Genomic DNA, 14039 nt, shown 5'->3' with positions numbered 1-14039 from the left:
GAAATGCATCTTAATCAGTTTCTTTGTCACGCAAGATGCGCTGAGATCTGTCTCGAAGGTTCCGGCCACTCGCGTATGTTTTCGCAATGTTTCAGGTTGTTCTAGAAACAGTTTGTGACGTTATCTAGATGGTTCTGAGCCACCTTTAAATTGAGCGTTGACGTGTGCGACAGGCATTCTTAGTTTGATTATCAAATGAGCACGTTTGTTGCTATCGCCGCCGCCGAGTTACTTCTTTTGCGGGTGCAAGTCAGCCTGATAAAGAGTTAATTGCAGTACTATCACGCCTGTGTCCTCTTTTGGTGGTTATGGCCTTGTCACCACTATATGTTGAGTTTATGAAGTGAGCGAAATACTCAGGGAACTTATGCAGTTTCATTTTTGTGTGCGTAAAAGTGGTTCGTTGTAGGCTTTGGCAACAGTATTACTACATGTTTTGGAAAAAAAATAACAGTGAAAAGACGGAAGACAGAGAAGAGACGAGGCATACACGGTGACTAATCAGAATGGCCATCTGTACCAATTCATGCTTCCAGGTTATTTGTAGAAGTGTATCTGTGCATGACACGCAAAAATTTCTCCTTTTCTTTGTTATTTCTTCTTAACACTGTCTTTGCCCATCCTGCTTGGACCAAAGAGGTCTGCAGTATCATGTAAATAAATAAAAAATAAAATAAATAAATAAATAAACTAGACTAATAACTGTGCTTTATGGAAAGAAATCATTTCCCAAGAAAGGCAGAATGTGCGTAGCTGAGTCATCAAAAAAGTACATCCTAGGGGAGCCATGCTGTTGTGATAGGAAGCTTAGTTCCTTCTGCAAAGATGGTCTGCTGATGCAATCATCCCTTTCCATACTGATGAGAAACGCTATGAGCATTTTGCGCTCGACCTTTCCCTTGCCTCTAGCAACAAAACTAACATTAGAAAACAGCGCCTGCATTCCTGGCAATGTCGAGGCATTATCAGTAGGGGAAAAGAGCTGTGGTGCTCTCAGTTTTTCATTAATACACTGGCCTATCTGCACAATGTACACTTTTTCGCAGGTCAGTGGTATCCTGTATACCACACCTATGGCACAAGTGACACGACAAAAGTTCTGCTACGTGCAACATCTAAGCACAGGCTTGAATGCTTGAAGGGAGCAAAAAAAACAACATTGACGCCCGGCCTTTCATTCAATGTTTTGATGCTGTGAGACACTCTATGCACATAAGGCATCATTTCAATTTTGTTTCCTTTCAACTTCCTTAGGGTCAGCTTTTTTAATGTCTCGGTGGTGGTGGTGGTGAAAAACGTTTAATGATTCAAAAGGGGTAGAGGTATGCATGAGCTCCGGCCTTTACAAATACTAGGTGGGGTCCCTAGTATGGGATCCCAGTGGCATCGGCCGCTGCCTGGGCGCGCTCAACCAAGGCCTTTTGGGCCTGCGCCAGGTCATAGCAGCCGAGCAAGGTCGCCTCCCAGTCCTCCCGAGTGGGGTTGGGGTGAGGAGGAATAGCTGGGTTGGATGGGCAAGCCCACACCATGTGGTAGATGTTTGAAGACTGCTCCGCACAGTGCGGACAACTACCCTTGAAGGAAGGACTAAAATGTTTGAGTGCTGTCGGGCACAGCTGTGTGTTGGCATAGCGACAGAGTAGAAGCCGCTCCTCCGTCTTAGATAGACCTTTACTCGGGTGAGAGTAAAGGCTATGGCAAGATTGATAATGAAGAACAATGTCTTTAAAAAAATATGCGGATTTGCAGGGGTTGAGATGGGAAGCCCGGAAAGGAAGCGCGCGGGCGACGGCGTCAGCTGCCTCATTCCCCTCAAGACCCATATGAGCAGGAGCCCATACTATTTTCTGGTGAGCGGGGTCCCTGGTATAGGTGCAATTTTGTAGTAATTGGTAGGCTAAGTATGAAGCCCAGTCTTGCTCGACGTTCCGACAGGCCCTTCACGAGTCGGAGATAGTTATCTTGGAATCAGTGTGGGTAGCTGCTAGTGCAATGACGACCTCCTCCATGTGAGTTATGTTGCGGGCGCGAAATGTAAGCCCGTTAACAGTTTTGGACTGGTGGACCACTGCGGCTGTGTACCAATCCCCCCTGGTGGGGGCCAGAGGCGTCCACGTAATAAATGCCAGGTTTCGACCCATAATGGCGGCCCAGAGCTTCCGCCTGCACCAGGCGCCAGCCATTGCGGTCTTCACGTGTCATGTTGTTAGGAAGAGGGCGCACATGGAGGGGGCATCTCCACTCGAAAGGGAGACGTACATGCTCTTACATAAGAGTAGCATGTTGGATGTGTAGCCGGGCAAAGAGGCGGCAACCTGACAGTGTCTTAGAAAGACATGTGTATTGTTGGTTAAGTGAGCCTCTCGGATCTCCCGGAACGTATTCACCATGTCCAGGCCCAGTAGACGCTGGTTGGAGGTGTTCACGGAGAGATCGAGGGCTCTCTTAAACATTTCGCGCAGGATGACTTCGAATGCATCCTCGTCTTGTTTCTGAAGGTGGAAGTAAGGAGTCGAATACAGGATTTGACTGGTCACAAATGCATGCGCCAGCCGCAAAGACGTCTTTGCACCACAACCCCCCCCGTTTGTTAGAAACCCGGCAGACCACGCGGCCCACCTGGTCCCCCACCTTATGGAGTTTCGCCAAGGTAGTGTAAAACCGTCTATGTTGATGAATGGAGAGCCCCAGTACCTGGACTTCTGTGCGTTCAGAAATTGGTCCTGTCTTCAAAGAGAGCTCAATTATTGCCGTACACTTTGGTGAGAGGCGCATGTGAACAAATTCAGATTTTTGAGGGGAGCATTGAAGGCCGCAGCGGCGAGTATAACGGTCCACTATGATTGCCGAGTGCTGCAGGTTGGCCTCAATATCTCCAAGGGAACCTTGCGTGGCCCACAGGGTGATGTCATATCTGCATACAGCGCATGCTGCACACCAGCGACAGCACCCAACTGGGCCGGCAGGTGTCTCGAGTCTTATTCTTTTGCAGCAACGTTTCTGCCACAGCCCTCAAAAGTGGTTTTGGTAATCCGGCCGCCTTCAAACATTCAAACAGGCTATTGAGACTTGCCCCGGCTAGGGTACGGGCCAAGCTTGGGCTTGATGTTGAGAGCTTGGGTCAGGCCCAGGCTTGAAGTGGTGAGCCAGGCTGAGCAGGGTCTAGTTGTGTATGGCTTTTTGCAGAAATGAAAAAAACCTGTTGCTAAATTCAATTCAGTGGTTTATGAATAAACAACTACCGTATTTTCCGGATCATAAGACGCACCTTTGTACAAGACGCACCCCTCATATTCAGAAGCTTTCAACAAAAAAATTGATAAAACTGCACCTCAATTTATGCAGGTTAGGGCAATAGGACTTAACTATATATGTTTGCTCGACCATCCTGTGCTATGTGCCTGAAAGAAAATTTGTTACGTGTGCGTGAGAATGCCAAAAAAAAATAAAGGTAACACTTATGCACGAAAAAACACTCGTTTAGCGAGAGCAGGAACTTTATTATTACTCAAAGCCTTGAAAGGCTTCATCTTGGTATGCGGTCGCCGATTTCTCGTGACAGCGCTCAGACGTCCTCTTTGCACTCATAACCATTGCGCTGATCGTCGCTGCGCGTGGGCGCTCTGCCGCACACGGCAAAGAACATACAAAAAGGAGAAAACACACATGCAATAGCCACTAAACGATGTTGTAAACCGTAACTGAAAAAGAAAGTCGGCTCGATCTGGCTTGTCTTAGCAGCGTGGAAAGGGCGAGCATCCCGGACGTCGCCACCTTTTAGCATTCTGCCAGTGAGACGGCTGTACAATTCTAAAACACTATAATGACTGTAAATATTGTAATCACAGGCGTCGCTACCGTTACTGTGCCACGATAAAGTTCGCCTATAAACATTGCGAAAAATTGAAAACAAAAAAAACGCACATAAGACGCACCATTGTATACGATGCACTACCGAAAATTTAGTCAAAAACCTTATCTTATACTCCGAAAAATACGGTACTAGTGTTGACGCTGAATGAGAGAAAGTGACCTGGGATCTATTTTCATGAGGTTGACATCAACACTGCCTCAGCCACCCATATAAGACGCGCGAAGAGCAACTTAATTCCTAACAACAGCGAGTGATTCAAAACAAATAAAGAAGGAAGGTGTGCAGTACACTGACATGTTTGACATGTCTGTCTTCATCACTTGAAGCTGCTACTCTCAAGCACTGTGGTGTTGCGAAAAGCATCAGAATGATTACGTTGCCGCGCGGTAAACAGCCTTCCTCCCCTTTCACCACTTGCTGTTCTTTGTATTGTCACGTGGTGGTGACAAGGTCGATGACATAAATGAAGAGTCGGTGATTGCACTGAAGAAACTCTTTATTGGGCTGACTTGCGCCCGCAAAAGAACTAAGCAACTCGGCGGCGATGATAGCAACAAGTGTGCTCGTCGATCGTCGAAAAAAGAATGCCCGTCACACTCGTCAATGCTCAATTTAAAGGCTGATCAGAACTATCTAGACAAGGTCGCAAACTGCTACTAGCAAAACCTGGAACATTGTAGAAACATACGCAAGTGATCGGAATCTTCGAGACAGATCTCGGCGCATCTTTCGCGACAAAGAAAATGATAACGCGTCGTATCGCGACAATGAGCATGAACAAACACGAGATACAGAATTGATATGCGTGCCAGGATCACAGTGATAAGCCCGCATGCCGGCGGCTGTTAAAAAACAACAAATACAATTTTGAAGGCTTCGCGGCAGTATAGTGCATTCTAGCTTTGCCAAGTACATTAAGGATGGCAGAAAAAGGAGCTAAAACCAAATAAGCAACCGCAGAATTAGCACTCAGTTCCCCAAAACTGTGGCGGCTGCCGTAAGTGGGAACCCACCTCCTGGAGCTGGCTCTCTGCCTGGGAGGTGTCGTCAGTGCTGGACTTGAGGTAGCTGCGCATGCACTCCTCTTTGTGGAACACCGCATCTGCACACTGTCGCACCTTCTCCATCAGGGGCAGCACAGGGTCCCGCAGCAGCTCCTCCGACGAGTTGATCACAATCTGGCCCGCATGCCCTGTATTGACATGGGACCATCTCAAGTCAGCTGCCTCAATGATTCTAACAGAGCAGCAATGCAACGCCCAACCTTCACCATCTCACCTCGGCAGCAAAGAACAAGGAGGAGGAGGAGGGCAGTGGAAGCATAAGTGATGTACCGTATAGTCATGTGTTTGATATGGTGTCACAAAATGACCGAAGTGATTTACACGGTGGAGTGTACTTGCATGCCATCATGTCACGGTTCATCCATCGGTGTTTAGCAACCTGCGCTGCGGCGAGATAGTGGCCACTTGTGTACGCCGCTGGTGGCAGCACTTTTTAGGGCGCTATCATCATCACCTTCATCCTCAGCCAGATTATACCCACTGCAGGGCGAAGGTTGCTCCCATTTACTCCAACTAACCTGGTCCTGCGGTAGCTGCATCCATTAGACCTCTGCGAATTTCTTAACCTCATCCACCCAACTTTCTGCTGCCTCCTGCTACACTTTCCTTCCTTAGAACCAAATTAGTTACCCTTAGACACCATCGGCTGTCTTCTCTAAACTAAATGCTCTGCCCATGCCCATTTCGTCTTCTTGATTTTTATTAGAATGTCATCACCTCGAGTTATTTCCCTGACCCACTCTGCATGCTTCCCGTCGCTTAAATGACAGCTTTCGACCAATTTTGCAGGCGTTCCTACAGGGTAGTAGCTCACGGTATAAAATTTCACAGCCCCTGTCAAACTCTGCAACTTACAAACATGCCTGTTTTATAGTTATTTAAACACTTATCGAGATACTGGCAGGAGTTTTATTACCACTTGCTGTCCAAATCACCTGATTTCCAAATGCAGAGACCCGCCTCTGCTCGAGAAGCTATGGAGATGGCACCGCAGGAGCTTCCTGTGACAGGTTCCCTTGTCTGACAAAGAACCGTTTATTATTTTCTCGTCGCCAACTCCGTTCCTTGGTTGTATTGGAATGGCGACATCCAGGGACCGACTCACACGTTTCCTCCGACTGCAACTCCAGACTGGTACCTTGGTCCACTGTCTTCAATACTTTAAGCATTTTGGCATGACAAGAACCACATAATTATGCACTCAGTAAAAAGAAGTAGTTTCTTAACCTTTCACTACATTGCTGCAGCCATGAATAAATTCCCTGCAGGGAGAAGGTTTCACTATCCGGTGCTCCTGAGGATGGAATTCAGAGCACAAGCCTATAAAGGAACATTGCTCCAGCCAAGAATTGTTTCAGATAGGCAAGTATCATACATTGGTCAAAATAAAGCGCCTGCGTGAGGTGCATCGTCAAAACGCCCGCAAAAAGAGCGACACAAAAAGGCCCCTACCAATGATGGTGCATCTGGTGATTATAATTCGTAAATGTCACTAATTGATTGCGTCTCGTGGCTCTGTCGAATCACCTTCTTCCCTGCACTCTAGGGAGCCCCAGGGGGTGGGTTGGAGGTCGATGGTGGAAGCGCCGCTTCACAGTGAGTGCCAAAACTAGTGCTTCGCTATGTTGACATTTCCCGAAACGGAGCACTCGCATCGCAAGACTTGTTGTAGTCCGCAGGCAGTGGGAAGTCCTCTATTAGACTCATCTACTAACTGCGCCACTTATGCCTAGGCCAGTCATGACAGGAGCAGAACACGGTCTCGACATGACGAGCCACGCATACATCTGCGTGGTGATCCTAGTCGTAGCCTGCAGCTTCCTGTCTGCCAACGTCTATGCCTTTTCAGCAGCTCTACTAATACCTTTCAGCACATGTGTTCAGAATTACATGAAATCTACCCTCTGTGGCTTGCCTCGTACATCATTTCTGACATTCTATACACCGTGCGTTAAAGGGACACTAAAGACAGCCAAAGATGGTATGAAAATCTAATAAACTACATTTGGTGACACTGTCGCCGCATATCCGGCAGCAAAAAATCAAATAATTGGTGAGATATTGCGATAAGAAGTTGAGGTTTTTTCTTGTTCCCGCCGGTCGAATTCAAACTGTGGCCTCCAACTACGTAGTTGGAGTTGAGTGACGCACACTATGACGTAAGCGGAGACTCCGTGATAGCTAGCGAGCCGGCGCGGCCCGCGGCGTCGCATCCCTCAAGGGCCAACTTGGCAACAGCGTACTCGCAATGACGGCCTCAGCCGAAATAAATAAAACGATGAAGAGAGTAATTTACCGAGCGATGGGCCCATAAAGGAAGAAAAAAAAAAACATAGAGCGCTTGTAATGCACAATACTTTACATGTTTCTCAAGCTTTTGCGCTCCTTCTTGCACTGTGTATAAACAAACCAAGCCCTCGGTTATCGCAACGCTTCCTGACATGTTTACATACAAATAAGATTTAGTTACCAGCAAAATAGTGTCCTCGCTGCTGCGCTTGTCAGTTTTGAAGCTTCGTCGCACTTTTTTCCTTCAAGGTTTGTGCTACAGCTCCGTGTTCAGCGAAAATTACGTCCACGGTAGCAGAACATGACCGAAGTGCCGGTGCCACTACATTTGCCAGCGCTGTGAAATTCCAAATGTTAAAATGGATCCAGTGCACAATATAGTGCACATAGGCATCCAGAACATAAGTTGCAAGACGTGAGAGCAGGCAGCATGCGCCGATGATCAAGCAGTTGTAATTTTTAGACCGACAGCAGAAACACTTTATTGTAAATTGGGCTATGACATAAAAACTAGAAATATTTCCAAGGTTCTTGTGGCGCGGCGTAGCCGAGCGGTTAGCGCCGAACGTTACGGAGCAAGCAGTAGCGAGTTTGAGTCTTGCCGCTTCTGGTGTTTTTTTTTTTTTTTTTTTTCAAATCGATTTTTTTTTAATCTTTTGTAATGTATTTCTGGTGCTTCGTTATTTTTAGTTTTTAGTTTTTACCCGAGGCCCTTTTTTTTCGCCGGGCGACGAGCGCAATATATCGACGCTCTCCTTGGTATGAGCGGCAAGTATGCCCCTTTTGTTTACGACGCCTGCAAATAGCACGTTGAAGGTCTTGTTGACGCAGTATATGTTGGTCAGATGTGCCATGATTTAGTGAACAATTGAATGATAATGCGTTTTTCCTTCGGTACTTAGCATATGTATGCTTTTCGTGGCGTACGTAGCTGCAGTCAAGCGGTCAGGTCGCAGTCGAAGCGGCAACGGCGGCGATATGTTGGCGCAGAAGTGTGAACGAAGGAGTGTGTCGGCGGTAGCGGATTTCGCTCGCTCGTGCCTCCGAATGCTCAAATGGGAACCATCAAGGCGCATCTGCGGCTCCAAGCTCGTAATTCAGGCGCTGCAGGTTCAAACAAACTATCCGAGTGCGCACGAAATGCCTGAGCCGGAACATAACCAAATGAAGTGGGCGCCTGTGGCGCCTCCAAGTATATTTTTGTATTTGCCTTGCAACGTTTACGTTGTCTTTTCGCCGTCGTTTACGTATGATAAAAGCGTGTTATCATGTTTGAGAAAAAACGTACTACCGCATTCAAACATGCAACGTAATTCGCATTTGTCAGCCTCCGGGATCCCTAGCGCGTCACGTGATTTGTAGTTGCGAGCCTCGGCCGTTTGGCTGTGGTGGCGATACCTGTATTTCTGTTATTCTTCTTTACTACCTTATAACAGCTCTGTTTTCAGTAAGAGTGGTCTTTTTGTAATCAGGAACTGGCATTCTATCGATGCAAACCCACTTCCTTTCTCTCTTCAGTGTCCCTTTAAAGCCTGGCTGAGGTAATTTTAGCTCCTTGTAAGCTTTATTTCTCATTCAGCAACTGTACAGAATGTATGCATCACCTTTGACTGTGTAAAATGCTCAAGAGGCTCATCAGCTTTCAATGAAAATTTGGCATATTTACCGAGAACTACCGGCATGGTTTATGAAACTTTCATGCAGTGGTGCGTTCCGCACAGCAGTTGCTCTCTGGTTTTACAATTGCCTGGCCTGCGTTATTGCCGAGCTCCATAATTTCACCAGATTTTGCACGTTGCCGTGTCGTGTTGGCCGTTAGTGCGATCAAGGGAGAGAGCGACGTCAACCAATGCCGCGCAATACTCGTTTATTCAAGCACGCACTTATCTATATTGCTGCAATCAGTAGTGGCACCACCTGTTGATGGCTTTTTTAGTTGCCTTCAGGCACTGATACTTTACCCTGCACATGACCTTACAAGAAAGCAGGCCAGAAACCTACGTAGAGCACAAACTGGGTCAGTCATAACCCCAATGCTTTGATCGAAAATTACCAACAGCCCATCGATCCCAACTGCTTATACTACATGGTCACAAAGAAACAAAACACTTCCTATGGGACAGTAAAGCAAATCCACCACCATAAGACCTCCTACCAGCCCACTCACAGGGGCCTGGCTTAGGTGCCTTAGGGAGCCGGACAAGAACGCACAAGTCAAACATGTGGACTAGGTGGGAGAGGTCACCCTTTGTTAAATGACCACTGATCCTATCCTATTGATCTTCTTGATCAATAAAGTTTCTCCAATCCAACCCAATCCAAATAAAGTATTGAAGGCCTTTGGTTATACACAAACTAAGGCCACCTAGTCTTGCCCTTCGACACTACATCTACCCCTCACTGAATGTTTACATGTCTACACAGAATATTCATAACACTGGTCAATGCTTATGCTAAGGAAAATACTAGTTGTGCAAGCTTGTAGGCAATGTTTGGTCTCCTGTCAATTGACGATGCGGTGGTGGCTCACAAGCAGGTTTAGTGGCAAAAAAGGAGCACTATTATCAGTGCAGCGCATACGATGAGGACTAGAGACACAGACGCAGCACTGAACTTAAAACTGATGTTTATTCAGGCTCTGCCTCTGTTTAAATACAGTGGCGGACAGTCTCAAAAAGGGGGAAGAAAACAAACACAAAATGACATAAAAGGCATGACCGGAACGCTGCACGTGGCAACAGTGGCACATGGCAAGCTACGAGCATTTCCTTATCGGTGGCTCAGAAAACTGATTTTTTTTTCACATAAAGCATTTGACGCCGTGCTTATGCATTGGTTTTGATGTTTTTGAATTTCATAGGCCTCTATGCTTTTTCCGATGTAATGTTATATACTTTCCTCTTGAGCGATAACAGGAAGCTGGTAGTCATAATGTGCGAGTACTTACAAAATGCGCTCCGTCAATCTTCTTTGCGTACTTCCCAAATGCGCTCCATCCAAATCTTATTCTCCTCGTTATTTTCCTTTCATGGTCCAGGTCTGTGATTAACTACCTGTCCTAAGTAGACATATTCACCTCCCATTTTAAGTACTTGGCTACCTATTGTAAACTTGCTGTTCAGAAAGCGGCTGAAGCAGTCTCCAAGAACTTTGCGTTGACGAAGGAAAGTCTACCGCGCCTAAAGAAGAAAGCTATCCAGCTACTCAAGTACTTCAACCTCCCAAGGTTGGAGAAGGCAGTAAATAAGGCTGAGCGGGATAGGCTGGAGGTATTTTTCTCGGTCAAAACTCACAAGGTTGATTCTCTGTTTCGGGCCATCATTACAGGGAATGGTTCTTGGCAGAAGTTGGCTGGTCAATTTTTGCATGCACGCCTTGGATGACTCTTATGTCGTGTGCAACTCTACCGGTTTTATAGAAGGCCTCAACGATGGTCTGACTGGTGCTACCTTGGCGTTTTCTGTCGACGTAGAGGACCTTTTTTATTCTATACCCCATGGTGAACTGTTTGGTACAGTGCGCGAGCTCATAGAAGAGACAGGAGCCATTCCTTTCCAGAACGCGAGTGGACTGAATGTGCACTCTTTCCTCGAACTTTTGGGGTTCTATTCGTCGTCCACCATTGTAGACTTCCAGGGGGAGAAATTTGTGCAAAAGAATGGCATTTGCATTGGTTCTAGTGCAGCTCTGGTTTTGTGCCAAATATTTTTAGCTAAGTTTGACAACTCTCTTCGAGGCAGACTAACAGACAAGACGAAGACGGCTGGGTGGCAGGCTGTTCGTTTCGCTTTTCGTGGTGCTTGAATTTTATATGAACAGCCGGGCCTCTTGGCATCAATCGAGGACCGGTAAGACCTGAACGACACTCTGAGTGGCCTTTGGTCAGTGCCTTTGGATCGATTTTCCCCCTTCTGCTATCTGGCGGCTGGCGGATTGGGCCTACCGGCTGCTTGAGGCCATGACCGACCAGGCTGCTCCAGGCGGGCCACGCCTCCGTGCGACACGACCTCCTGTCGGGCGGCTTATAACATCGTCACGGACCTGACCTCCTACAACCCCGACGGTGCACCTCCTGGTGAGCTTCCGGAGTCCGACCCTGCCTCCCCATCTGCCAGTCTCCATTTGGAATGCGACATTTCTAAGCTGCCAAGAACCCTGGACCATCCACCGCGGTCAACTGTGGACTCGAAGTCGCCGAAGTACAACAGCTTGGAACTTGGAACGAACGTTGATGCCATAAGGGTCCATGAGCAGATCGTTGCGGCTATTCTGGACAGGGATAGCAAGATTGGTCCCTCAACCAGGGCAGTCCTCCTGCCTTTTGTCTGTGCCCTGTACCGCCACACTGCGCACTCTTCGAGTGTGCTGTCGCCAAATTGAGCCATTCCCAAACACTTCAGACCTCTTTGGCTGCGCGAGATCATAAACTGAGTGCCCTCTGAACGCGGCTTGCTGGGGTGACTACCATGGACACCACGGCTGCGGTGCACCTTTCCGGTGGGAAACAACAGTCCCAGGTCCCCAGGACATATGCTGCTGCAATGAGTGGCTCTTCAATATCTCCTCTACAGGCAGACGCAGCCATTGCAGCCCCTACTGCGACCTCTGACTCGTGTGGGTATCCTGCTTCCGGAGATTCCTGCACTAATCCCCAGCCGCACCAGATAGTATTAACTTATACTGCATCTTCAGACCACGTCGGCAACGAAGTGGTGGCTCTCCTCAGGGCAAACATTGATCCCGAAGTCGAGGGAATCGGGACTGTTACTCTGCGGGCCTCCCGTCGCGCCCTGACGATTACCTCCAGGGATGCTCAGGACCTCCATCGCCTCAAGTCTGCCATCTCGCAGATCGAGGCCACGCGGGCCTCCGTCAACGTCCGAATCTCCAAGCAGCGAAACCCGCACGTTCGACTGACTGGGGTTGACCCCGATATCAGGCCGGAGGAGCTTATCTCTGCAACTCAACCATGGCAACCCGACTCTTCATCTGGACCCCTCTTCCTGCAAGGTCAGGCTATCTTTTCTACAAAGCTCCGGACAGTTCGTTCACGTCATTGAAACAGACCCCCCCCGCTTTTGCCCGTTTCTGCAAGGCATGTCTAGTAATCATAGGGTGGACTTCCGTCGAGGTGTGCGAGGACCTGCATGTAAATCTGTGCCCATTTTGTGCACAGTATGGGCACGCTTTAAAAAGTGTAAGCTGAGGAATTACCCTTCGAAGGCACGTTGCACCCGTTGTGCGGGGCCGCATGCCTTGGCAGCTTGCCCGAGTTCCATCTGGAATCCCAACGTTAAGTGTGCCCCTTGTGCTGCCGCCGGTCACCCATCAAATCATCATGCGGGACACGCGTCGTGCTTTATTTTCAATGAACTCTCGGACAAGATCCGCGCGCGAACTAAGTATGGGCCGTGCACGGAACACATGCACAGCGAAAATGGCACACAATGAGAAGACGCATCGGTCTGCAGCATCGGGCATCACAGTCTGGCAATGGAACTGCCATAGCTTCAGACGGAAAAGGGCATCCCTACAAATCTACATTCAGAACCACGCAACTACTCCAAATATCATCGCCATTCAGGAAACAGGCTGCTCGCCCACTTTGACCGGATACAATACCACCTCCCTATCTGCACGCACTGCGATTCTCGTCGAAACCACTCTCACAGCCATAGACAATACACTCAGCAACCAAGTAATTGAGCATACGCTCACTGAAATACTGCCGCCTACACAAGACGCCCCCAGCCTTTTCATAACGAACGATTACGACCCACCCTGAGCCAAAAAACACGGCTTCCTCACATTTCTGGCCGACATCGAACGCATATCTGGGTCACATACACTGATAGTAGGTGATTTCAACGCCGGACACACAGCCTGGGGATACCTTAAAAACACTCCCAAGGGCACACGTCAACGCGTTTATGCAACACTCTCTCACCCTCGTTAATGACTGCGACATTGCAACTAGCGTGGAAAAACAAAGGACTGCGACAAAAGGTACCGACGGGACAGCACGCTAGACTTCAACTGACTTTTAATGCACATGTAACAAAATTTATACACTCGCATTAGGCGCATGCTCAGGAGACTGTTCCCCCCCCCCCCTTTCCTTATCAAGAAGCATGTTGTCATAATAAAGAGTAAACATTTAAACCAAACTGAAGCGCAAGTGTTTTGACAAATAGATTATCTCTTTTTTTATAAGGGCTATTGAGGTTGTGCTCACGTACTTATCCCCTGCCTTATCAATACAAAATGCCTCAAATATCTCCCTATCACTCTGCCTATGAAGCCACCTCAGCACTTTCGTGTGGCTAAAAAGTGGAACACATTTTTCTTCTTTACTGCCTGTGGTTTTCATTCTGCATTTTCGGCAATGTGCGGCCAAATGGCCACCGGCCATCAGAGCTGCGACAGTAGTCCGGTGTTTTCGCAGTCTTTCATTCAGGCACTGGCCCGTTTGCCCAATATAACACTTACCACAGGTCAGTGGGATTAAATACACCACACCAATGGTGCAGTTCACAAACCGCGTGGCGTGTTTCGTTGCTCAGGGTTTTGCCTGGTACGCATTGTTCACCATGTGGCACATCCTAGACAGCTTTTGTGGGGTTGTTGAAACGACACGAATGCCGCACTTTCCTGCCGCCTTTTTGTGGCGATGGGACAAGTTGTGCATGTAGGGCACGGGCACCGGACTTCCCCGCAGGCCGTCATTACAGCAGCCTGCTGTCTTGCGTCCCTGTCGGAGCTCTTTAATGAGGCTCTCAGCGACGGACGCGAGTATGCTGTCAGGGAAGCCA

General features: G+C 48.1%; 1 protein-coding gene across 1 annotated transcript in view; it reads right to left on the bottom strand.

Annotated features, from left to right (window-relative positions):
- The window catches only part of RyR (Ryanodine receptor), a 1181579-nt gene that overhangs the window by 347752 nt on the left and 819788 nt on the right, over positions 1 to 14039 (bottom strand). Inside the window, exon 80 of the mRNA XM_084584752.1 lies at positions 4888 to 5066. Within this exon, the coding sequence (XP_084440878.1) occupies positions 4888 to 5066 (179 nt within the window). The remainder of the gene's footprint in view (positions 1 to 4887; positions 5067 to 14039) is intronic.

Source organism: Amblyomma maculatum, chromosome 11 (genome assembly GCF_055883805.1).
Source record: "Amblyomma maculatum isolate TAMU_Amacu chromosome 11, ASM5588380v1, whole genome shotgun sequence".
In the NCBI taxonomy this organism is placed as follows: domain Eukaryota; kingdom Metazoa; phylum Arthropoda; class Arachnida; order Ixodida; family Ixodidae; genus Amblyomma; species Amblyomma maculatum.
Note: the sequence above shows the minus strand (reverse complement) of the source record. Positions and strands in the feature narration are given on the sequence as shown.